Source organism: Equus asinus, chromosome 4 (genome assembly GCF_041296235.1).
Source record: "Equus asinus isolate D_3611 breed Donkey chromosome 4, EquAss-T2T_v2, whole genome shotgun sequence".
NCBI lineage: Eukaryota > Metazoa > Chordata > Mammalia > Perissodactyla > Equidae > Equus > Equus asinus.
The window spans coordinates 43,919,032-43,943,094 of NC_091793.1; the positions used below are offsets into that span (position 1 = coordinate 43,919,032).

General features: G+C 37.8%; 1 protein-coding gene and 1 long non-coding RNA gene across 9 annotated transcripts in view; one reads left to right on the plus strand and one right to left on the minus strand.

The window, feature by feature from the left end:
- The window catches only part of LOC139045059 (uncharacterized), a 50,689-nt gene extending 44,818 nt beyond the window's left edge, over positions 1-5,871 (plus strand). Inside the window, exon 4 of the long non-coding RNA XR_011502674.1 lies at positions 398-5,871. This is a non-coding gene — a long non-coding RNA (uncharacterized lncRNA). The remainder of the gene's footprint in view (positions 1-397) is intronic.
- Positions 1-24,063, minus strand: part of SLC41A2 (solute carrier family 41 member 2) — a 121,778-nt gene that overhangs the window by 7,937 nt on the left and 89,778 nt on the right. For 6 of the 8 annotated variants that reach the window (XM_044746345.2, XM_044746342.2, XM_070507184.1 and 3 more), the window contains 2 exons: positions 17,701-17,832; positions 16,628-16,776 (listed from right to left, as the gene is read on the minus strand). In XM_044746345.2, the coding sequence (XP_044602280.1) occupies positions 16,628-16,776; positions 17,701-17,832 (281 nt within the window). Of the gene's footprint in view, positions 1-6,553; positions 6,702-12,232; positions 12,296-16,627; positions 16,777-17,700; positions 17,833-24,063 lie in introns of those variants that run through there. The other 2 variants (XR_011502673.1, XM_070507185.1) reach the window with 2 other exon arrangements.

A 24,063-nucleotide genomic window follows, 5' to 3' on the forward strand; every position in this document is an offset into this window, starting at 1 on the left:
CTGGTGAGTGTCTTTGTGTTCACTGTATTATTATTCTTCATACCTTGTGGATATCATTATTGTTTATTCAATATTTAATATACAATTAATTTTTTTTAAATATAATAATTTTTTGGCTGGGTTCGTTAACCCTGGCCCATCATTGATCACTCTCTCATCTGACTACGTCAGTCTGTTCCAATCATGCAAAGAACTAGTGATAGCTAATGTCACTTAACATTAGGAAATAACCTGAAAATCAAGAAAAAATTCAAACTAAGTAAGATGTTTCTTAGTTTAATAATAAGAGGAAAAAAGATGAAACTAAAACATATATAAACTGCTATATGAAATTAACATTTATTGATTTTGTACTGTGCGCTAAGTAAAATTACTATAATGCTGTTAATATTCACAGAATATTGGGGAAAGACGCAATCAGCGGACATCAGCCCCTGGATAACTCAGGTGCCCCCCCTTCACCCTCCGCCTGTTGCCCAAAGATGGTCCTGCTTCTAATACCAGCCTGCTTTCAAGCAGGAAGACTGCTGCCCAGCAAAACATTTCACTGGAAAAAAGATATCCATTCATTTAAAACTACTTACTGAATGCCTTTCCAATATGTTACTCAAATTTGAGAAATAATATATTTTTTTTATAGCATACTAAAATGTGTTGGTCTTTGAGTGTGGGGATTATGGGCAATTTTACAACGATGACTATATATTGCTTTATGGTAAGAAACAAAACTTAATAAACTAAAAAAAAAATCCTCATGAAACAATGACCAAAAATCCCTTCCTTGCCTAAGCTCACTATAAAGATCTGTTTTTTCACTTTACTAAGTGACATATGGTCTCAGAAAACAGATTTAAAAGGATAACTTTGAAATCTGTAGGAACTGAGTAATGGATATTGCTAGGAAATGCAACTACCTGAAAAACATTTTAACTGCAGATAAAATAAAAAGATCCATTTGCTCTGAACTTCTTTGACATAAGAAAGGTAAACAAACCCTGAAAAGAAGACAACTCATTTTTATGGGAGGGGATAAAAGTCGGGGGGGGCAAAGAAATAACTGAGGGATTGAAACCTACAAAATAGATCTTTTCTTGCTGTAGAAGGGTCTAAAGTCATTGGTTAGAGACAGAATATGGAGAAAAGCAGAGAATAGAGTTGGATGTACAAAAAGAAGGAACATGCTTAATTAATCTAATTAACATCTTAGAAAAAGTAGCTACGAAGTGACAAGTGTGAAAGCCCAGACAGAAACAACTTGGACGTCCATAAGGTTTGAGATACAATATCATATAAGGATTCATAAATACAATTACTGCTGCTGTTGAAATGCTAGCACACTAAGAACTCTATGCTAAAAGTAGAGAATAGAAGTATGTTGATTTGGCACGAATTGCAGACAGAAACACATCTACATTAGATTTGCCTATTTTGGCATATCTATACCTGTAAAAATATAAATATTCATATAAGTGAACTGAGATCTACATAAAGAAGAGAGTTTGCAATTAAAAAGAATGGTAAATGATTTCTTTTTGAGACTAAAATTAAAAAGATGTTGAGGCTCAAAAGAAAACTAGCATAAGACATATAAATCAATGGAAGAGGACACCATTTAGAAATAGATCCACATATATAGTAAATTGATTTTTGACAAAGACGTTAAAGTCATTCAAGGGCAGAAAGGACAGTTTTCCCAATAAATGGTGCTGGAACAACAGGGTGTTCACATGGAAAAATCATGAGCCTCAATCAGTATCTCACACCACACACAAATTAACTGCAAATAAATCAGAGATCCAAATAAAAGCTAAAGCCAGAACATTTCTGAAAGAAAATACAGGAAAAAACACCTCTCACAACCTAGGGATAGGCAAAGATTTCTTAGGATACAAAAAAGTAACCGTAAAGAAAAAAATGATAAACTGAATTTCATTAAAATTGAAACTGCTGCCATTAAAACACATGATTAAGAAAATGAAAAGGCAATGCAGAGACTAGGAGAAAATATTTCCAATACATCTATCTGACAAAGGACTTGTGTTCAGAATATATAAAGAACTCTTATAACTCAATAATAAGTCAACCCAATAAAAAATAAGTGGACATGAGATTTGAACTTCACAAAAGAAAACATGAATGGCCAAGAAATCCATGAAAAGATACTCAATGCTAGTCCTCAGCAGGTAAATGGAAATTGTGGTCACCATGAGACACCACCTTTATACCCACTGGAACAGCTAAAGGTAAAAAGACCGACAATACTAAGTGATGGTGAGGATGTGAGGCTAATGGAACTCTCATACTAATCAGAATGCAGAATGGTATAATCACTTTGGAAAACAGCTTGGCAGTTTCTCATAAAGTTAAATATGCATTTTCCATAAGATTCAGCAATTCTACTCCTGGGTGTCTACCCAAGGGAAATGAAAACATATGTCTACCCAAAGACTTATACATGAATGTTAATAGCAGCTTCATTCATAATAGCCCTAAACTGGACACAAACCAAATGTCCATCAGCAGGTGAATGGATAAACCAACTGTGGTATATTCATACAGTGGATTACTAAGCAGCAAAAATGGAACAAATTACTAATACATTGAACAATATGGATAAATTTAAAAAACATATGGTGTGTAAAACAAGGAGATAACAAAGAGTACATACTTAGATTCATTTATGTGAAATTCTAGAAAAGGGAAACATAATTTACAGTGAGAGAGAGCAGATCAGAGGTTGCCTAGAGCAGGGAGGGAGGGAAACTGACTACAGAGGGGCGTGAGGGAACTTTTTGGGGGTGAAGGTCATGTTCTCTATGCTGGTTATGGTGGTTCTTATCTGGGTGTACACATATGTCAAAACTCATCAAACTCCACACTTTACATGCGTGTATTTTACTATATGCAAGTTCCATCTTAATGTTCTTTCTTTTAAATTGCTTTTGTGGGTTGGAGGGCTCATCTTTGTATGTCAAGTAGCAGTGTGCAGCACATCGGAGAGATCTGACAAATATCTGCTGAGCTTTTGAACCTGTCTAGAAAGGGAATTCTTAAAAATATATAAGGACTCCAGTCGAGCCTAGAGCAGGTGCCAGCAAACTAGAGCCTGCAGGACAATTCTGGCCTGCCACCTGTATGGCTTGTAAGCTAGGAATGGTTTTTACATATTTAAATGATTGAAAAAAAATCAAAGGCAGAATAGTATCTTGTGACATGAACGTTACAGGAAATTCAGTTTCCAGTGTCCATAAGTAAAGTTTTGCTGGGACACAGCATGCTCATCTATGGACATGCTGTTGATGCCTGCCTTTGTGCTGTCATGGCAGAGCTGAGTACGTGGGACAGAGACCACAGGGCCTGCAGCCTAAAATGTTGCCTATCTGGCTCTTTCAAGAAAAAGTTTGGTGATCCCTGCCCTAGAGTACAGGGCCTCTTCCTGTCATCCTCCACCAACAAATAATGAAATTACCAGGTTAAGTTCTCCATCTTTTTACTTATCCTGTGATGGAGTAGACAGAACAAAGGCTTTGGAGTAACATAAATCTAAAGTTCAAATTTTATCAACCACTTAACTGCCTCTATTACTTTGGGCAAACTTTGTAAGCTTTCAGTTTCTTGTATTTGTCACTTGGAAACAGGGAAGACTGTACATATCTCAGAGGACTGCTAAAAGGAGTAAATGAAATAATGTAAATAAAATACATATTGTCTGGCAGTTAATAGACATAAGTATGAGTTCATGTTCTCCTTCTGAATGAAGTATTCAAGAACTGCGGCTGTAAAATGGCTGGGCAGGCAGGAGGGCCAGAATGAGCCTGATCACCCATCAAAAAATTTTTGAATTAGAAGGCATAAGCTGTTGTTCCCTACTTTGTCTCAGTTCTATTCTGGCAGAAGTTATCAAACTTCATTTACATTTATTTTTTTTAGCTGTCAATGCCCAGTTCTGTACTTAATATAAATGTAATCATACATTATATGCTCTTTTTGTGTCTGGCTTCTTTTGCTTGACCCTATGTTTGTGAGATTCACAATATTGTTGTGAATATACTGTTGCATAAAGTTGTAGGTCATTCCTTATCCTTGCTGTATAGTATTTCATCATGAAATGTTATTTGCTTTTTTTTTGGGGGGGGGGTGAGGAAGATTCACCCTGAGCTAACATCCATGCCAGTCTTCCTCTACTGTGTATGTGGATGCCTCCACAGCACAGCTGATGAGTGGAGTAGGTCTGTGCCCAGGATCTGAACCCGTGACCCTGGGCCTCTGAAGCACAGTGTGTGGAACCTTAACCACTTGGTCAAGGGGCTGGCCCCTATTTACTTTTAAGAATAACTTTAAAGTTTAGCATTCTGTTTAAGTGGCTGAGATGTTCAAAAAATCTACATTGTTAAGTTCACGTGTTCTGCTTCGGTGGCCCAGGGTTTTGCTGGTTTGGATCCTGGGCGCGGACATGGCACCATTCATCAAGCCATGCTGAGGTAGCATCCCACATGCCACAACTGGAAGGACCCACAATTAAAAGTACACAGCTATGTACTGGGGGCTTTGGGAGAAAAAGGAAAAATAAAATCTTTAAAAAAAAGAAAAAAGCATCATCTTTAAATTGTTTTATGTGTATGTTTCACCTCTCCAATAGATCTGCTATTTCTTTTAGATGAGGAATCTTGTCAACTATCTGCCCTATTACCCAAACAAAGTACACTCAATATATCTTGAATCCAATTTAACGAATATTTATTTATACCCAACATAGAAAACACTGTGATAAGCTTTCTGGAGCATTCAGAGAAAAATAAGACATAGTTATTGCTTTCAATGAGATCAGAATCTCAATGAAGAAACATAACTGAAATGCCTAAAATAATCCAAGAATAATATAAAGCTGAATATTCATTTTATAAATATTGACTGTAGCAGGCAGGGGCTGGATGCCGAGTCTATTATGATGAATAAAACATAATCCCTGAATGAGCTTGAACTAGCAACATCCTCTGGAAAGAGAACGGAAGGGACCTTAGCAGAGCTGAACAGCAACACCGTTAGAGAACCTGAACTGAGCTTCTCCAGAGCAGAGGAGTCATGGGAGTTGACTGTTAATGCAAGATACTCGAAACAAAGAGATGACCACACAAAGCAGGCAACTTCCACCCCAGATCATCAAAACAACAGTAGTAGTCACAGATGATAGAATGGTTTGGGACTTTCTTTAGGCAAACCGAAACCATTGCCAACACTTCATGTTACGCCTGAATGAACATTACAGGTGAAGTAAACAATCTATATCTAAGCTAAAAGAAAAGGCAGCCTGGCCGGAATCACTCGGACTGGTTTTCTTGGTCAGGCCTGAAGAATCTTAGGTTATGGTAGAAAAGGGTATTCCAGCCCCTTCTTATAATACTTCTAATTATTCCTGTTTATCTCACAGTCATTTAATGTTTTTTGTCCAGTGTCTCTTATGCTTTGACACAGCCACTGTCCCAGCAGATGTTTCAATAAATGATTTAAGGACAAACATACATGAAATTATGCTGATTCACTCAAACTGAAAGTCAGATCTTCGCAAATAAAATCTATCTTCAAGAAGAATCAGCAACAGAGGGGAAGGTCTGGACAATCCTTAATGCTATCCTGCAGCTTCGAGTGAAGAACTGGGGACCGAGAACGTAAAAAGTTCCCACACTCCTAGCAAAAGACTCTTCTTCAGCTGTGCTAACAAGAAGCCACCAAAACTAGTTTAAATTCAATCAATAAACAACTTGCCTTATTGAGTATGTTTTAGAAGCCAGCCAGTCAATGAGAGTCCCTGCTTCTGAAGTAGCCTATCAGCAACAAATCCGGTTCAGTAAATACACCTCTGAGGACCAACTAAACAACAGTACTCACCGCCAGGTACCCATACTTCCACAGACGACACCAGCCTTCTCAGCCTTCGAGCATCTGCCCAGCCCTGAACTCTGCACTGGCCTAAATCCCGACATAAGACCTGCAGTTTCTCTGCTTGGAGAGATTCCGTCTGCTCCCAGCTTAGCTCCTTTATAAGAGTGAGCAGTACATTCAACTCTGTCTTTTTATTTCAGATGCTGAAGGCTGGTCTCATCATCCTTTGACATCCTTTAAACGCCCCTTTTAATAAATGCAAAATCTTTAGGGACTTTTTGCTTTAATATACTTCCCTAGATGGTACAAACATAACACTTTAGATTAGTTTTGTTATGCAGAACTAACACTGACATTTAGCTTTAAAATAAAAAAGTGGTATGGCACTAAATATTTATTTAAAAAAATAGCTAAAGATTTTAAATTATAGAATGATTCATTTTGGGTGAATATTCTAGGGTCACAACCAAGATTTTATTCTCGCAAATTCCTTGAGTAGTGGTTTCTATGCTTTTCAATTAGTTCTCTCACACAGCTATGCTATAAGACTTTCTTGTAGGTGATGTGAAAATTCCTCTAAGTCACGTCTGCAGTCTCAGCAGGATTCAGAGCACAGGCGGTAATGTCCTCGCCAGAACACCAGAAAAAGATGGCTCAGCTTCTCTGGTCCTACCTTCATCTTCATCAGGCTTGACAACACTGAGAAGAGCTCCCTGTCTCAATGCCTTGCTACGCGGGGATCCAGCAGGCTGTGCCTCCACTGAGGCAGGCAGTCATTTCATCTTCTGTGCATTACTGGCCTGGAGCCCAAGCATACCCAGCTAGAGAATTAATCATAAATATGGGTTTAGGAAAGTGTCTCAATTTTAAGACCCTACAACCTAAGCTATAATAGCGTAATACACTATTGTATCACAAAAATGCAATCACAAGGCTAAAAAGGAATCTCAAAAATTCACCTGTTTCAACTTCCTACTTTAAGGTAACCATATTAATCAACTCCCAAAGATAAAGCAGATGTTTTTACAGCTAGGAAAAAAATTCTTGGAACTGCAGATCCTCCCCTCACATTTCCCTTAGCATTCTCTTCACACGTTCCCCTCAACCCAAGCTGACAGACAGAAAGCAATTAAGAGACAGAGGCAGAAGGGCCGCACAGAATGAATAAAGCCATCTTTCCTTTCCAGTTGGAATCTGGTGGATTTAAATCCTGAGGAGCAAGAAAAGAGTGTGAGTGAGGTCAGGCAACCAGTCAAAAGCTCCTGGTTGCTTAGCTCTTTCCTTTGAGATGCCATCTGGGAATAGGATTTGAGTTACCATCGTAATAAAAAAGACATCACCACACCATTTAATGAAGGCCTACTGTGTGCTAGGTATTTAAATATCATAGCCACTGTGCAAAGGGGAATCGTTATCCTCATTTTACAAGCAAGAACAATAAGACCCCAAGGGATTAAGTAACTTGCCCAAGGCTAAGCCAATTAACTTGTCCAGCTATTGGGTGGTTATCCTGGGATTCCAGTTACGGCCATGTTGCCGCCATATGCCTTCATTCTTCCTTATATAGAAGAATGACCCAAGGAATGAGTGGGGTATCAGAATCATGATAGGGATTCTTAATGCTAGATTCCAGAGGTTCTGATCCCCTCACTGACACCCTCCCAGACTCATTGCACAGTAATCCACAACTACTGATGATGATGATATTAAAATAAGACAACAATAGTGCCTCACGCGCATTATCTCATTTCATCCTTGTACCAACCCATGAGGTAGGTCTACTCTTAGCCTCTCTTTATAGATGAGAAAACACAGTCTCTGAGAGGTTACCTTGCCTAAACTGACACAGGTAGTAAGTGGTGGGAACCAGAGCACAGGCCCTTACATACCCTCCCCTGCTGCATCAGAGGAATGTCTCAGATCTCTCAAGTTTGTTAGGAGTGGGAAAAATGTTGAAAATCATCATTCTAGAGAATAAACTAAACTCTTTAGTCTGGTCTTCAAGATCTTTCATGATCTTGCCACAACCTGTAATTTTCAAGCTTATTTTCCGTCCCTTCCTTTCATAAGCCCTATGCTTCAGAAATTTTCCTACTCTTGTCTGTAAATACCCTGAGTTTTCTCATTTACCTAATGCTACCCCCTTTTGTTGAAAGGACATTCTCAATGTTTCATTTCCACAGCAAAATTTTATCCATTATCAAACTTCCCTCTCCAGATAGGAAGAAACCTCTTCCACTGCTGAAGTTCCGTGGCACTTCGCCCCTCTCTCAGGACACTGAGGACACATTTATCCTTGACTGGATTCCTACCTGCCTTCAGTAGGCAGAGGTTCTGTGTAAACCCCGTGGAATGAATGCCCTTCCGAGGCAAAACTCCTGGCTGGGAGAAATGTGCAGATGTAATGAAGCCAGAGAGAACAGACAGCTTTAAGCCTTCAGAAATTGCCATCCTAAAATGTACAACCCTCAAGAAGAGCAAACAAAAAAGTATCGAAATTATTCTTGTAATAGTGATTAGGAGTGTAGACTGGAGCCAGATGCAAACTCGCTGCGCGGACCTGGACAAGCCACTCAGCTGCTCTCCACGTCAACTGCCTCATCTGTAAATGGGAGCTAACAGCATCACCTACCTCCCTGGGCTGTGGTGGGTGCGCAGTGCGTTCATATATGTAAAGGGCCTAGCACAGTGCATGGCTCATAATAAACGCTACATAAATAGTAGCTATTATCATTTCTGAAACTCTTATATAACTGAAAGAGTGGCTCAGATCACCAAACCTCAAGAAGGGAACTGTCAGAGAAGGAAAATTTTCAGAGTGAACAACTTAGGCGACAAGGAGATGAACCGGCTCATATGAGAGGGCCAGCACTCTTCCTCTCAGAAGCCACAGATCAAGAGAAGAGGCAACTGAACGCTATAAAATAACAAGTTAAATTATGGAAGACAGAGTGAATACAGACTTCTAGGGAAAATACAGAGATGTTAGAACCACAGGGTGTACCTGGGAACCCGAAGGAGACTGTTTTAGGCCAAACAAATTTAAAAATAGATAGCTTCTAACTTAAAAATAGACCAATCCAAGGGGCTGGCTTGGTGGCGTACTGTAAGTTCACGCACTCTGCTTTGGTGGTCCCAGGTTTGAGAGTTCAGATCCTGGGCGTGGACCTGCGCACCGGTCATCAAGCCATGCTGTGGTGGCATCGCGCATACAAAATAGAGGAAGACTGGCACAGATGTCAGCTCAAGGACAGTCTTCCTCAAACAAAGGGAGGAAGATTGGCAACAGATGTTAGCTCAGGTCTTCCTCACCAAAAAAAAAAAAAAAAAACCGAATCCAAAATTAGCTCTTTAGACTCAGAATACGATTTTTCACGAAAACAACATTTTATGTATTGCCTGAGTTCTCTGGCTAATCCATAGAAGCCAATTTAACTTAATTATTACTTTGGTAATAATTATAGATTTTCATATTAATAGACTGTTTTAGTTACCAGATTGCTATTAGCATATACTTTACTAATTATGTACAATAATGCTTTGCAACAAATCATCCTTACTGTAGGAGTGGGAATTCACAACATCAAACATCATGAATGCAGGAGGGGATTTGATAGACAGCTAGAGTCACTATACTTCCTGGTTTGCCCAGAATAGTAATGGTTTATGCTTGTCACTCTGATTATAATTATCAACAGCTCCCTTTCACTCTCAAGTGTCCTGGTTTGGAGTATGGTTATATGGTCACCTTAGTGTTAATATCTTCACCCTAACACTACAAGTGAGGAAACTAAGCCACAGAGCAGTGCTGTGACTTAGCCAAGGTTATGGAGTTAGGAAGGGACCAGAATTAGAACCCAGAAATAGATTTTCCTAGTCCAGGAGTCTTCCTGTTATACGGCATGGACTCATCAGTAGCAAGATAATGGTGATGACTGTGACGGCCAGGATTTGGGGCACCAGCAGTACACGAGAGAGAAAGTCCATAAGCAAAGCTCGCCCCATCCCAGAGAGACTTCACAGGGTCAGCCGCTGAAGGCTGAGGGATTTAGGGGATCTTTGCTTGTGTACCTTAAGCCTGGCCTGTTTCTCTTTTCACTACACCCACTTGTGGCTTCTTGTCATACAGGAAAGATTGTGGGGGAAGTAAGGAATTTAGTTTTGGACATGTTAAGTTTGAGATGTCTTTTCAACATTTAACTGGAGACGGAGAATAGGAGTCTAGTCTGGAGGCATCAGTTTGGGAGTCAGCAAGGAAAGGGTGGTATCTTGTAGCTTACGGCACTCATCAGAAGAGCAAGAAAAGAGGTCTGCAGTAAGCAAAAGATGGTGAATGATGACATGGAAAAGGCCTCAGGGCACTGAACAACCAGCTTCAATGATGAGAGGAAGAAAAAAATGATGCCTATGACAATAATGATGACAAACTGCGGCTACTACCATTATTGGAAACTATGTTCCAGGAACTCTACCAAGTACTTTATTAGCTTAGACCTCATTACCATCCTCTGAAGGGGAGGGAAAAAACAAGGCCAGAGAGGTTATGAAACTTGACTAAGTCACAAAATAAGTAGCAGAGCAGAAATTCAGGTCGGACTCTCAAGAGCTCTGCTCTTTCAATGTTCTGTGTGTTGGGATCTTATCTTCCCTCTTCTTTCTTTTGTCCTTTGTAATGCATGTGACGACAGTCTGGCTTACAAATATTTTTCTTCTGTGGAATTTTATAGTTAGAATAATGACGCTGAATCGTGTGAATGTGACTTCAGAACTTAGACGCTGTCAGGCTTCTTTTAGTCAGTGTGCAGGCCCTACGTCTGCCCCGAGCACATTCTACTAGAAGAGAAGTGGAAGATGTCTGCTCTTCATTTGTACTGTTTGTGGGGTAGTCACGTTCATATTGCAAACACAGGTTTCAAAATGACCATCAACTATTATTTTTAGAACAGAAACATTTAGGAAATTCACTAACCAACATCCTGATTACAAACTTTCTTATGAGGCACATACATTTGCTTGTTTAAGGTGGGCTTGAGATTTGCTGAGAACAGTTTTTGTTGAGAATACGAACCTGTTAGGAAATGTAAGATGGAGCAATCTGCACGGAAGTATAAAATTGGAAACCAAATATTGCCTACTGAAAGGCAGTAATAAAAACTGATGAGACTCCTGTTTTTAAAATTATATTAAGAAGCATTACTATTTTGCTAAGAACAGTTTCATATTTATTGATATTAATTCAAATTTCTCACCAGGGATAACATACACTCTGATCCTTCTCTCCAAAAAAAAAAAAAAAAAAAAAATCTATTAAAGCACTTGTAAAAACTGAAAGCCAGGGGCTGGCCCGGTTGCATAGTGGTTAAGTTTGTGTACTCCACTTTGGTGGCCCAGGGTTTGCAGGTTTGGATCTCAGGCGCAGACCTATGTACTGCTCATCAAGCCATGCTGTGGTGGCATACAAAATACACAGAAAATAGAGGAAGACTGGCATGGATGTTAGATCAAGGACAACCTTCCTCACCAAAAAAAAAAAACGGAAAAAAAGAATGAAAGCCGGGCTTAGGCACAAAATTTGCTTCTGAAGTTCCAGAGGAAGAAGACTATTGTTATAAGGAGTAAGTCTTAGGCTCCTCTCTAGTTGTTTCACGCATTTCAGTCTAACCTCTCAAAACTAAGAGAAGATGCTAAAGAGCAGGGACGATGGCTTCTATTTCTTTTGTACAGTGACTAGCACAGTACTTGGAAGACTATATATACTATGTAATTGCTAAAATCCTGGTCTTTACAGTTCTCAACTTTACATATTGAGAATTTGTTGCCATTCCACCATTTAAAGGAAACATCTTGTCTCTCCCACCAGAAAACACATATACAGCCAGGAACAAAGGTTTTCTACAACCAACTCTCACAATGAATTTCTCCTGGAATTTGGTGCTGCAAGAATTTTGGTTGAGTTCTTAATGACCTGATTTTCTGTATGACACAGTCAGTGCCTAAAATAGGGAATTAAAAACTGCATTTAGAAATGGTTTTGATTCATTGCATACCAATTGTATTAACAAACACGTTGTTGGAATTCAATAGGCATCCAGGGCTAGAAAATTCTCATTTTTCTTCCCCAGTGAAATATTTTATAGAAGAAAAAATATTAATATATTCCATAAATACCTATCTTTTTGCCTCTTGTAATGGTACGTCATCCAAGCTTTATGCTTTTGTCTTTTTGCAGACAAAGAAAGCACATTTTGGATTTCAAACATAAAGGGGAACTAGTAGAGGCTTTAAATTAAATTAGGGAAATAAACCATGACGTACTGCTCTTCCTTCTTTGCTCAAGAGATTGCCAGTCAGCTTATTTGATGGATAGTTACCTTTGTACCTTCTCAGGCTTTCTATGCTGGCAAGATACCACGTCCTTGAAAAAGATGGGAGAGAATAAGCAAACATGAATTAGGGATGGAAAGCCCTGAAGAAGATATTAAGATTCCCTTTGTACATGTTCGAAGGAAGGCCAACAAGGTCCATCACAGCCTGGAATTCCATATTACGCTTTTGATTTCACAAATTAACAGGCTTTGAGCAGTCAATGGAGCATGTGAATCAGTAAGACGTGAAGTTTGTCAGAGGAAACGACTGCTTAGAAAGAATCCAAGCGTCTCTAAGTTTGTAGAAGAAAGTACACTCTGGTTCTATGAAATCAAAGTTGTGGGTTTAATGGGCTAATGTGACATAGATGAAAAATTGTGTTCTAAAGCCAGCAACTGTACCCTTAGCTACAGCTAGCAGTTTCATAAATGCTGACTGATGGCACAAAAGGTATAATGGGTAATACAGGATGGTTAGCTCGGTGCCAATCCATCCTTACTGTTGAAAACAAGCTCAAAATGCAATATGACTGACGGTATACCAAATATGAATGCCTTTTGCACGTTACTCTGGCCTTGACATGTTCCAACTGCTCTGACTGCTCCTGGGCACTGGGCAAGAAGATGAGTAAGAATACAGTCCATCACATCTACTGCATGGTTCAGTGGCCTTAAAAACACATTTTACATGTCACATAAAAACATGTCACATGGGGCCAGCCCCGTGGCAGAGTGGTTAAGTTCGCGCACTCTGATTCAGCGGCCCAGGGTTCAGATCCTGGGTGCAGACGTGGCACTGCTCATTAGGCCATGATGAGGCGGTGTCCCACATACCACAACTAGAAGGACCCACAACTAAAATATACAACTATGTGCTGGGGGGATTTGGGGAGGGAAAAAAAAAAGCAGGGAAAAAAAAGAAGAAGATTGGCAACAGTTGTTAGCTCAGGTGCCAATCTTTAAAAAAAAAAAAAGTCACATAAAAACACATTTGTTAGGCTCCCTCTAATTGCAAGACACATCATAAATACCTAAACAATGTACTTTGTAAATGTAAGTAGATATTTTAATTTAAAAAATAGTTTCAAAAACTGGAGTTAGTGTGCACCAAGGGCAAAATAAGGCACAAACTTGACCATTCCAAGACCCGAACAATTTCAAATTCAGGTTAACTTTTTCTTTTTCACTTAAAGTAAGAAACAGTCAGCTACAGGACCAAGATTAGAAAGCTAACATGCTCTGAAGAAAACTCCTATGTTAACAACTGAAATAAAACCTTAATTTTAAAAGCTCCTTATTATGGAAAAATTCAAACGTCCACAGAGTAAACAGAACAGTATAAATTAACCCACATCATTCTCCTGCACCATCACTCAGCTTCATCAATTATCAGTTCAATTTTGCTTTATCTAGACCCCTACCTTGTGCTTTTTCTTGCTATCAAGTCACTATATCTCTAAACGTTTCAGTAAAACCTTACAATTCTGATTGAATGTTGATAGAATTTTGGGGGTTTTGTGTTTTATTTTTCATTGCCTTTAATTTTGAATACTTATGTCAGTGAAACAGAGGAAAACTGGTGTTTATTGAAAGCAAGGGGAAGAAAATTTAGATTTTTCCATTTTTCTGGAATTTCTGGGACCTAAATACAGTGGTAAACTTTTCTCCTCCTTTCACTGAAGGAGGAGACAGAGCTACCAAGATACAGTCACACAATTTAACAAACAGTAATTGAGTGCTAGGGATGGGGCTAGGTAAAAATGAGTAAAACAAAGACTCTATCTAGAATGGGTGAGACAGACACATAAACAGATAATGTCAATGCAATGTGGAAAAGCTGGGATAATGGTATTCACAGGTTACTATGGGAACAGAGAATAAGGGCAAATTAGGTATTGAGGAAAGGCTTCCAGGAAGAGATGACATCTGAGTAAATGCAAAAATACTGCAAAGATTGTTACTATGTCATTATAATAAGCCCAATGTCAAGTCTCCTTCAAACAGATTTCCTTCCTTTAGGTGGTTGGTGAATTAGGGGGTAGAGGGGAAGATTCTTCAAAAAATATTAGTCTGGGAAGAGTGAAATACCAAGAATTAAAAAAACAACCACTATATCACACCTTGTGGGGAATACCAAAGGGAACAAGGCTTGGTCTCTACCCTCGAGGAGGTAGGAATCTAGATGGAGAGAAATTAAACATGCATTAGAAAACTTTACTATATGATATTTAATCAAAATACAGAGTGTAGGGATGGGAAGAATGGTGTGGACTGAAATATTTGAGTAAGAACTAGAACTCAAATCAAAATTCTGAATATAAATTTAACCCAGATCAAAAAAGGAAGCCATCAGGTAAAGAATAGGAAAAGGTGAGTCTTAAGTGGTCAAGGAGTCTTAGTCTTTAAAAAGTCTTTCTTGGGGGCTGGCCACATGGCATAGTGTTTAAGTTGGGTGCGCTCTACTTCGGTGGCCTGGGTTCGTGGGTTCGGATCCCAGGTGCAGACCTACCCACTCGTCAGCCACGCTGAGGCTGAGACCCATATACGAAACAGAGGAAGACTGGCACAGATGTTAGCTCAGGGTGAATCTTCCTCAGCAAAACGAAAAAGTATTTCTTCATTCTGTCCAACTTTGGGTTGATTGAGGCAGTAAGGGGAAGGTCAAGATCTTTTATCTAAACCTTGGTCTCCAAAGAGTTGTGTGAGTGTGTGTGCTTATGTGTGCATTGTGTATGTTAGTTTCAGAGCATGAAGATTTGATTTGAGAATTTACAATTTGATTCTAACTTATTCCACTGGAATAATGCACAATGTCAGATGCAAATACAAAGATCTAGTCTAGTAGATATGTGATTCTTGGGGAGAAAAGAAAAACTAAAATCCATAAAAATAAAAGTCATAAAAGACACATAGGAAAATTCAATCAACACTACAAGATAATGAAAAAATATTTTCCAATCATCCTCAGAGATCAATGGCTCACCATTCACAAAATTTTATTTTATTTTTATTGTTTTATTTTTTGGTCAGGAAGATTCGCTCTGAGCTAACATCCATTGCAAATCTTCCTCTTTTTTTGTGTGTGCTTGAGGAAGATTAGCCCTGAGCTAACCTGTGCCAGTCTTCCTCTATTTTATACGTGGGTCGCTGCTACAGCATGGCTTGACAAGTGGTGTAGGTCCATGCCCCAGGACCCAAACCTGCGAGCCCGGGCCACTGAAGCAGAGTGTGCCGGACTGAACCACTACACCATGGGGCCGGCCCCTACAACTTTATTTTTAATAACAACAACAGTGTCAGCTCACACTTATGGAGCATCTACTACACAGCAAGCTTTATATAATTGACTCATTTAATCCTCAAAATGAGTTATGAGGTAGATACTGTTCCTCTCATTTTATAGAGGCGGTAACTGAGACACAGAGAGATCTATCTAAAAGATATTTTAATTTTCCTCCACTCCAGTTTTTCAAACTTCCCTTGTCAGAATTTAGGTCAGAGGTTAAAAAAAGACATGTAGGTATATTGCAAGTATAGGTTGAAATCTAATATTTTTATGAATTCAGAAAAAATACTTACATCCTTCATTGACTTAAATAAAATAATGTGTGATAGTATGCTGGCACAGAACCATAAACATAAAGGTTAAATCAACCCATGAGGCTAAGACATAGAGCTGCAATAGAAACATGCTCTAAAAATGGCATGTTTATCAAAAGACCAAAGAATAGTCTCTGAATATTTCCCATGGGATTGAGGAATGCATCTTTTTCATAAAACTTATACACACAGAGAACATAAATTGTAATAAATGACCATATCATATACAGCAATAAAGTTGGCCAGTAGTAAAAAATCATTTGAGATAACTTTTGTCCCTACTGAACAGTAGAAATATATTACTCCCCAGGTAGAGTTAGTTGCTTTTTCTTCCAAGCCCTGAAAGCACTTTACACGTAGCTATCCCCAGCATTTATATTATATTACATTATAATATAATTAACTGTTCATGTAGTAGTCTTCCCTCCAGACTATGAATCCTCGAGGACAGCGTCTAAATTTATTCATCCTGGGATTTGCAAAGGCTCAAAAAACTTACTCTTATGCACTCTTTCTCAGGCATCTATTAGATGGCGTTCATATAAAACAAGGTAACAAACAAGGAAGACAGGGAATCCAGGAAACAGGAAACCCAAAGGTTCTACTTATCAATCCATATTAAAAGTGGTCCTGAACTTATGGGTTTTAAGAAGATCAAATCCATACGAAGGCCTTCCATGGATTTTTGAAATATTAAATCATTTCATGTGCTTTTAGCTTTACACAGTTATACTTTTACAGCAGTACGAGGATAAAAGAGGCTGTAGGATTTTAACTCTTACCTGTAATACAGCAGCAAATAAGTATACTACTATGAAGATTACAGTTAAAGAAGTGTGACCGCTTTTCATCAAATGAATAGTGTAGAGGAAAATTAAATGTCCAGGAATCACTAAAAGCAGCAGAACTTGAGCAGACTTATTATTTACTCCTGTAATATAAAATGTAAAATTTGTCAAAGTCATATTTTGGTTAATAATAGGTCACAGTTATTAAAATTTGAGAGTTACTTTCCAGTTACTATACTACATAGCATCACATAAAATTCAATTGCTAAAAGTAAATTTCAGTTATTTATAATTCACCTAATTCTTTGAAACTCTCATTGTATGATATATGTTAATTAAGTGAAAGGTGGTTGATAAAAACTTGCTATGAAGAACATTGGTCAGACGTGACTATCTATTATAAAAACAGAGAGAAGACAAAAGAAAAAACATAAAGTTCTTAAAGTACTAGAATGTTTTAATTTTACTTTTCCTCTAGAGTTCTTTCACTGAGATTACAAGGCTGGGCATTCCTGATCCTCATTCAAAAGTTACTAATTACGTTTATTTTCATCAGAAAAAAAAGGTGACAAGAATTGTGAGGTTTAAAATTGTGATATTAGGTTTTTGGCAATCACGTGCCTGGGTGACATAAATAACGGACTGTTCTTTGTTACTGAGGTTATCACTTTCCATCCTGTTTATTTGGGATCAAATGCCCATGTTTAGAAAGACCAAAAAGATTAATATAGGAAAGACAGTACCTCTGTCTCCCTAAATCACCGAGCTTTCTCATACGCATAAATTTCCTCCTTCCTGACTCATAAACAAGTCATCCCAGAGAAAGGAGTAATAGAGAAAAATCATACAAAGTTCCTCAGCAACTGCAGAATTGATACAGATGACTTTTTGTTCACTGAGATTTGGTGAACAAAATCTATTCTATTTAAAATCTACTTAGCTCTCAGAAATAGAAAAGTTGTGCAACACTCACAAACAAAATATGTATTCAACGAATGTGGCCTGCCTATATTCTTAGAGAGGACTAGTTCCTGAAATAAAATATGCAAAAATCCACGAGCACGCACCTGGGCCAAAAAAGGTTCTAAATGGGTAGTAACAAGCTTTGGGTTCCTCAGGCAATTCCCCTGGAATGCTATGTAAATGGAGGTAGGTAGAAATCCTGCTAGCCTGAATGGCCACCAAATTACCACCGATCCCTGAAACATAAGGAGAAACAAACAAAGCAGTTATCCTCATATTTTAAACAAACTGCATAAATTCAACCAAATGCAAGCCTCTCTATGTCAGATCCTGGGCTAAGAAAACAAAAATAGAGTTCTTCTGAAATGTTGATCTATTTAATGTTGAGGTAGGGATTCCAAAGGCATAAAATTATTGTTATGAAAGACTCATTCATTAGTTTTCAAATCTGATTCACTGTCTGGTCTGAAAGCAGACTAGAGCAAGTAATTTTTAAAAATTACTATCACAACCAAGATATAAAACTAGGTAACAAGATGTTTCACGTTTATCACTTTAATGAGAGACTATGCTAAATTTATTCAAATAGACATGGCTTGATACTTTTCTTCTCAGGTTACGAAAGAAATTGGTGTAAGGCATTGAAAAAGATAACCCTCAAGAAAGTCATCTTTTAACCTAGATTATCCTCTCACATACTCCGAGGAAGAGGAGTTGAGCCAAGAGGTGAAATGAATTCCAAAGGGTGGTCTGCCCTTCTAGGTTGAGACAGACTATGGCAGGAAGAGGGAGTAGCCATAAAATCAAGTAGGAGGAAACAACTGAAAATTTCAAGTTCGTCCATGCTAAGTGGGGGCTCGCGTAACCATTTAGAATACCTAGGAGCCCTAGACTCAAGGGGAGTCCACATTCACTTGCCGGCTATTTTCGCAGGCCTCCACTGGGTGCTTGTGAGACAGACTGAGGTAGGGCAGAAGACTTGAGATAGCCAGCCTTGGTGGCACACAGGCAAGAAATCCCATCCATTTCTGAACCTTTCTCACATGTGAAGCAAAGATGCTTGGGGAGGTGGAGGAGACACTGTAACCATGGGACCTCTAGGACCAGTTCAACCTACCCCATTTTATCAACAGAGTAATGAAGAGTGGTTTTTCAGGAACTGAGAAATGACTCCTTGTCCAATTCAGGCCGATTGAGACCACCAACCCATCAGCTGGGCCTGCACAAATGCCCAATAAGTGACCCTTTTGACGTCAAGGGCTGAAAACTCCACCCTCAGATCATACTAACACCACCATTTTGTGAACATGTGTCCTACGAAGAGGCATGAAGCTTGATTACACTTGCACAGATCATCAGTTACCTCACTTCTCCTTACCTCCAATCATCTATCTCCACAGTTCAGACTCTGCCCTTCAACCCATGAATTTTACCCCAAGCCCTGGATCAAGGAGATGGATCCGAGAGCATATGCCTCTTGTCTCCTTGCAGATCAATCTAGCAATAAAACTGTTTCCTCTTCCCAAAAGCTGATGCCATAATAATTGGCTTTTTTTTAATGCATGTCAAGTAGGAGAACCCCAATTTTATGTGGTAACAATACTCTAGCTATCTGGTCCCAGACAAATATCAATTGTCACTGGAGGAAAAACAGAAGCAGAAGCTGTCTGCTGCTGGAGTGGAAGAAAATCTTCTTGCTCAAGACTAATCTGGCAGAGTTTGACTGTCAATAGGGCAAGGGGAAGAAACATTGAGAAAGCCCTACCTCTGAGGACCAAGTGCACAGGGACTGACTACGATTGACGGTAGAGCAAGAGAACCCCAAACTCCATGCCATGCTTTGCACCAAGTGACAAGCATCAGCAGCCTACAGTGGGAAGAGGTGCAAGAACAGAGAGAGTTAAGCCTTCCGGGCTGCAGGCATACAGCTCTCCAGGCTTCACACAAAGCATGAGGTAGCAGGAATCCATCGAAAAAGAGATTTGAGGGGCTGGCCCCGTGGCCGAATGATTAAGTTCGCGCGCTCCGCTGTAGGTGGCCCAGTGTTTCGTTGGTTCGAATCCTGGGCGCAGACATGGCACTGCTCATCAAACCACGCTGAGGCGGCGTCCCACATGCCACAACTAGAAGGACCCACAACGAAGAATATACAACTATGTACTGGGGGGCTTTGGGGAGAAAAAGGAAAAAATAAAATCTTTAAAACAAAAAGGAAAAGAGATTTGAAGCCAGTGGTGCATTGAAGGTAACTATAATAACCACAAAAAACAAACCCAGCTCAACTACTGACTAGACTGACTCAATCCTCCAAACTAACAACCTGACAGAAGAAAAAGCCTGCCTATTTTTAGGCATGAATAATATATATGTCAATCTCCAATGTTCTTTTATACACAAAGTCCAGCATTCGATAAAAGTTGATAAGACAGTAAAAAGCGATAAAGAAAACAGACTATTGTCAGAAGTTAAGAAGTCAACAGAAGCAGACTCAGAGATGACTCAGGTGTTGAAACTATCTGACAAGGATTTTAAAATACCTGTGATTAACATGTTAAAGGTTCTGGTGGAAAAGATGTATAACACGCATTATTAAAAGATGGGGACATAAATAGGTTAAAAGTGTAAGTATGGAAAAAGGTATACCATATAAATACTAGTGAAAAGAAAGCTAGAGTGGCTATATCAATTTCAGAAAGAAAAAAAAAGATTTTATAACATAGAATATTACCAGGGATAAAGACAGACATTGAATAATGGTTGAAGAGGTCAAGTCACGAAAAAGACATAACAATCCTAAATGTAAATGCACCTAAAAATAGATCTTCAAAATACATAAAGCAAAAACTGATAACTCTAAAAAGAAAAACAGACAAGTCTGTGTTTATACTGAGGTTTTACCACTCTTCTTTCATTAACTGATAGAATACACAGATTTAAAAAATCAAAACTATACAGAAGATTTGAACAATACTATTAATCAACTTGGTCTAAATGACACTTATAGAACACACTGCCCAACAACAGCAGAATATAAATTCTTTACATATGAACACATGGAACATTCATGCAGATAGACAAATTATTAGCCATAAAATAAGTCTCAATAAATTTGAAATGACTGGAACATATAAAGTACATTCTCTGGCCACAACAGAAAAGATAGATATATGGGAATTCCCCAAAATATTTGGAAAGTAAACAATACACTTCTAAATAACCCACAGATCAAAGAAGAAAGCACAAAGGAAACTGAAAAATATTTTGAATTTAATGAAAATGAAAACACAACAGATTGAGAATCATGGGAGGCACATAAAGCAGTACTTAGAAATTCACAGCATTAAATACTTAAATTAGAAAAGAAGAGCGGTTTCATATCAGTGATCTAAGGTTCCCATCCCAAGAACCTAGAAAAAAAGAAAAAATTAAACTGAAAGAAAGCATAAAGAAGGAATATAACAGCACAAATCAATGAAATAGAAAACAAAAATAGAGAAAATAAATGAAACCAGAAGTTGATTCTTTGAATAGATCAAGAATAGAAGAGAGAAGACACAAATTCCAACATCAAGAATGAACGAGGAATCAGCATTACAGACTACGCAGGAATTAAAAGAATAATATGGTATATCATGAACAACTTTATGCCAGAAAATTTGATAGCTTAGATGAAGTGGAAAAATTCCTTGAAAAACATAAACTATGAAACTCACTTGACAAGAAACAGATAACATGAATAGCCCTATATCTATGAAGCAGTGGTTCTCATCTGGGAGTGATTTTGCCACCAATTCTCCCTTCCCCTCAAAAAAGATTTGCCAATATCTAGAAACATTTTTGGCTGTCATAATTTGGAGGTTGCTACTGGCATCTAATAGGCAGAAGCCAGAGATGTTGCTAAACATCCTACAATGCACAGGAAGTCCCCCCATAATAAGAAATTATCTGGCCCCAAATGTCACTTGTGTGAAGATTGAGAAACTCTGTATTAAAGAAATTGAATTCATCGTTAAAAACTTGCTCACAAAAAAAACCCTCCAGGGCCTGATGCCTTCACCACATGGAAACTGAGAGAATATGCCTCTAAATAACCTGTGAATTAAAGAACTTGTAATAGAAACTAGAAAATATTTGTAATCGAATGGAAATTAATTACTACATACAAAAGCATGTGGAATGCAGCTAAAGCAGTCTGAAAAGGCACACTTCTAGACTCAAATGCATACGTGAGAAAAGAAGGAAGGCACTGAGCTAAGCGTCCATTTCAAGAAGTTGGAAAAGACAGAAAAATAAACACAAAGTAAAAGAAGGAAAACAATGAAAAGAGAATAAATTAAGAGGATCATAAAGCAAAATATTAGTTACTTGGAAAGAAAAAAAGAGTAGGTACAAACATTAGGAACCAAAACAAAGGGAGTCATAATTCCAATTATTGCCAACATTAAAAAAATAAGAATAGTATGAACAACTTTATGCCAATAACCTTGAAAATTTAAATAAATGGGAAAATATCCTAAAAATATATAACTTAAAATTAACTCAAGAAGAAACAGAAAATTTAAATCATTCTATAATGATTAAAGAAACAGAATCTAAAGTTTAAAATCCTCCCCCGCAAATCACAAGGCCCACAAAAGCTGACTGCTTTGTTGTTCTTTTTTTTTTCCAAGTGAGTTCCACCAAATATTTAAATAAAAACAATGACAATCTTACACACATTACTCTGCAGTAAAAAATAAGAGTAAGTATATCTAGCTCATATAATGAGGCTAGCATAACTCTGGGTTCAAAATCCAACAATGACAATACGAAAAGGGAAAATTATAGGCCGATCTTATGAATAAAAATAAATGTAAAAAAATTAAACAAACTATTAGCAAACCAAATCCAGAAAAGTATTAAATGTATAATACATTACAACCAAACTAGATTTATCCTAGAAATGCAAGGCTGATTTAATATTTGAAAATAAATTAATGCAATTCAACACATTAACAAATGAATGGTGGAAAAGTATGATTACATGAATAAATGCAGAAAAATTGATAAAATTCAACATTTTATCATTTATGATTATAAACTCTTGGCAGATCAGGAATTGAGGGAGATTTCTTTAACCAGATAAACACACATACACAATCACACATACATGAAAACTGACCTATGACAAAGGAGGTACTGCAGATCAGTAAAGAGTGCTATAGACTTTTCAGTAAATAGGGCCAACATAATTGGTTATTAGTAAGCAGAAAACCCCATGAAATTGGACCCCTCTACTCACACCATACACAAAAATCAAGTCCAGGTGGATTAAAGACATGATGTGAAGGCAAAATTATTAAGCTTCAGAAGATAACATAGAATGGATGGGAAGGATTTTTTTTTAATGTAATAGAAAAACTGCAAACCATAAAGGAAAAGGTTAATAAATTTGACTAAAGTATAATTTAAAACTTCTGTTCATTAACATACACTATAGAGAAAGTCAAAAGACAAGCCAGAGCGGAATAAGACTTTTGTAACAGAGAGGGCTACCATCCAGAATATATAAAGAACTCCTATAAATCAACAGAAAAAAGGACAGAAGACTTGGATAGTTCACAAAAGACATTAATCCAAATTGCTAGGAAACATTTGAAAAGGTGCTTAGCCTCACTGGTAATCAAGCAAATGCAAATAAAACACAATATATATCATTACACATCCATTAGACTGACAAAAACTTTAGCCTGAACTGTAGGTAATGATGTGGAGCAATGAGAAGTCTTACACATAACTAGTAAGAGTGTAAATTGTTACAATCCTTTTGGAAAACACTTTGGCACCATGTAATAAATTTGTAGATGTGCATACCCTACAATCCTACAATTCCATTGCTAGATAAATACTCAAAAAAATGTCTGCACACGTGCACCAGGACACATACACAAATAATTGATGGCAACATTGTCCACAATAGCCCAAAAGTGGAAAACTGTAAATATTCCAAACTGTTATCAGCAGTAGAAGGGATAAATAAATTGTGGTATGGTAATAAAATGGAGTATTCTACCACAATGAAAATGAATAACAATAACTAAACATAACAACATAGCTGATGCACTAATATAATCTTGAGCAAAATAAGCAAGTCACGTAAGAGTATGTACAACATACTTTTACTCAATAAAGTAAAATAAATAAACCATAGTTTCAGGAATGCATTTGCCCATGTAGATGATAAAAGGGCCAAAATGATTACCTCTTAAGTGAGGATGGTAGTTAACTGAGGAAGAAGGAAGGAGTTTTGATTTAGGAAGGGAGCGAGAGGACTTCTAGATTGCTGGCTTGAAAACTGGCTACTCGGTAGTTTGCCTTATTAATTACTCTTTTAAACAATATATATTTGTATTTTGCATTTATTCCACAATATTAAAAACGGATAAATAAAACTGAGAAAAAATATATAACCTAGGTATTTGAAATAA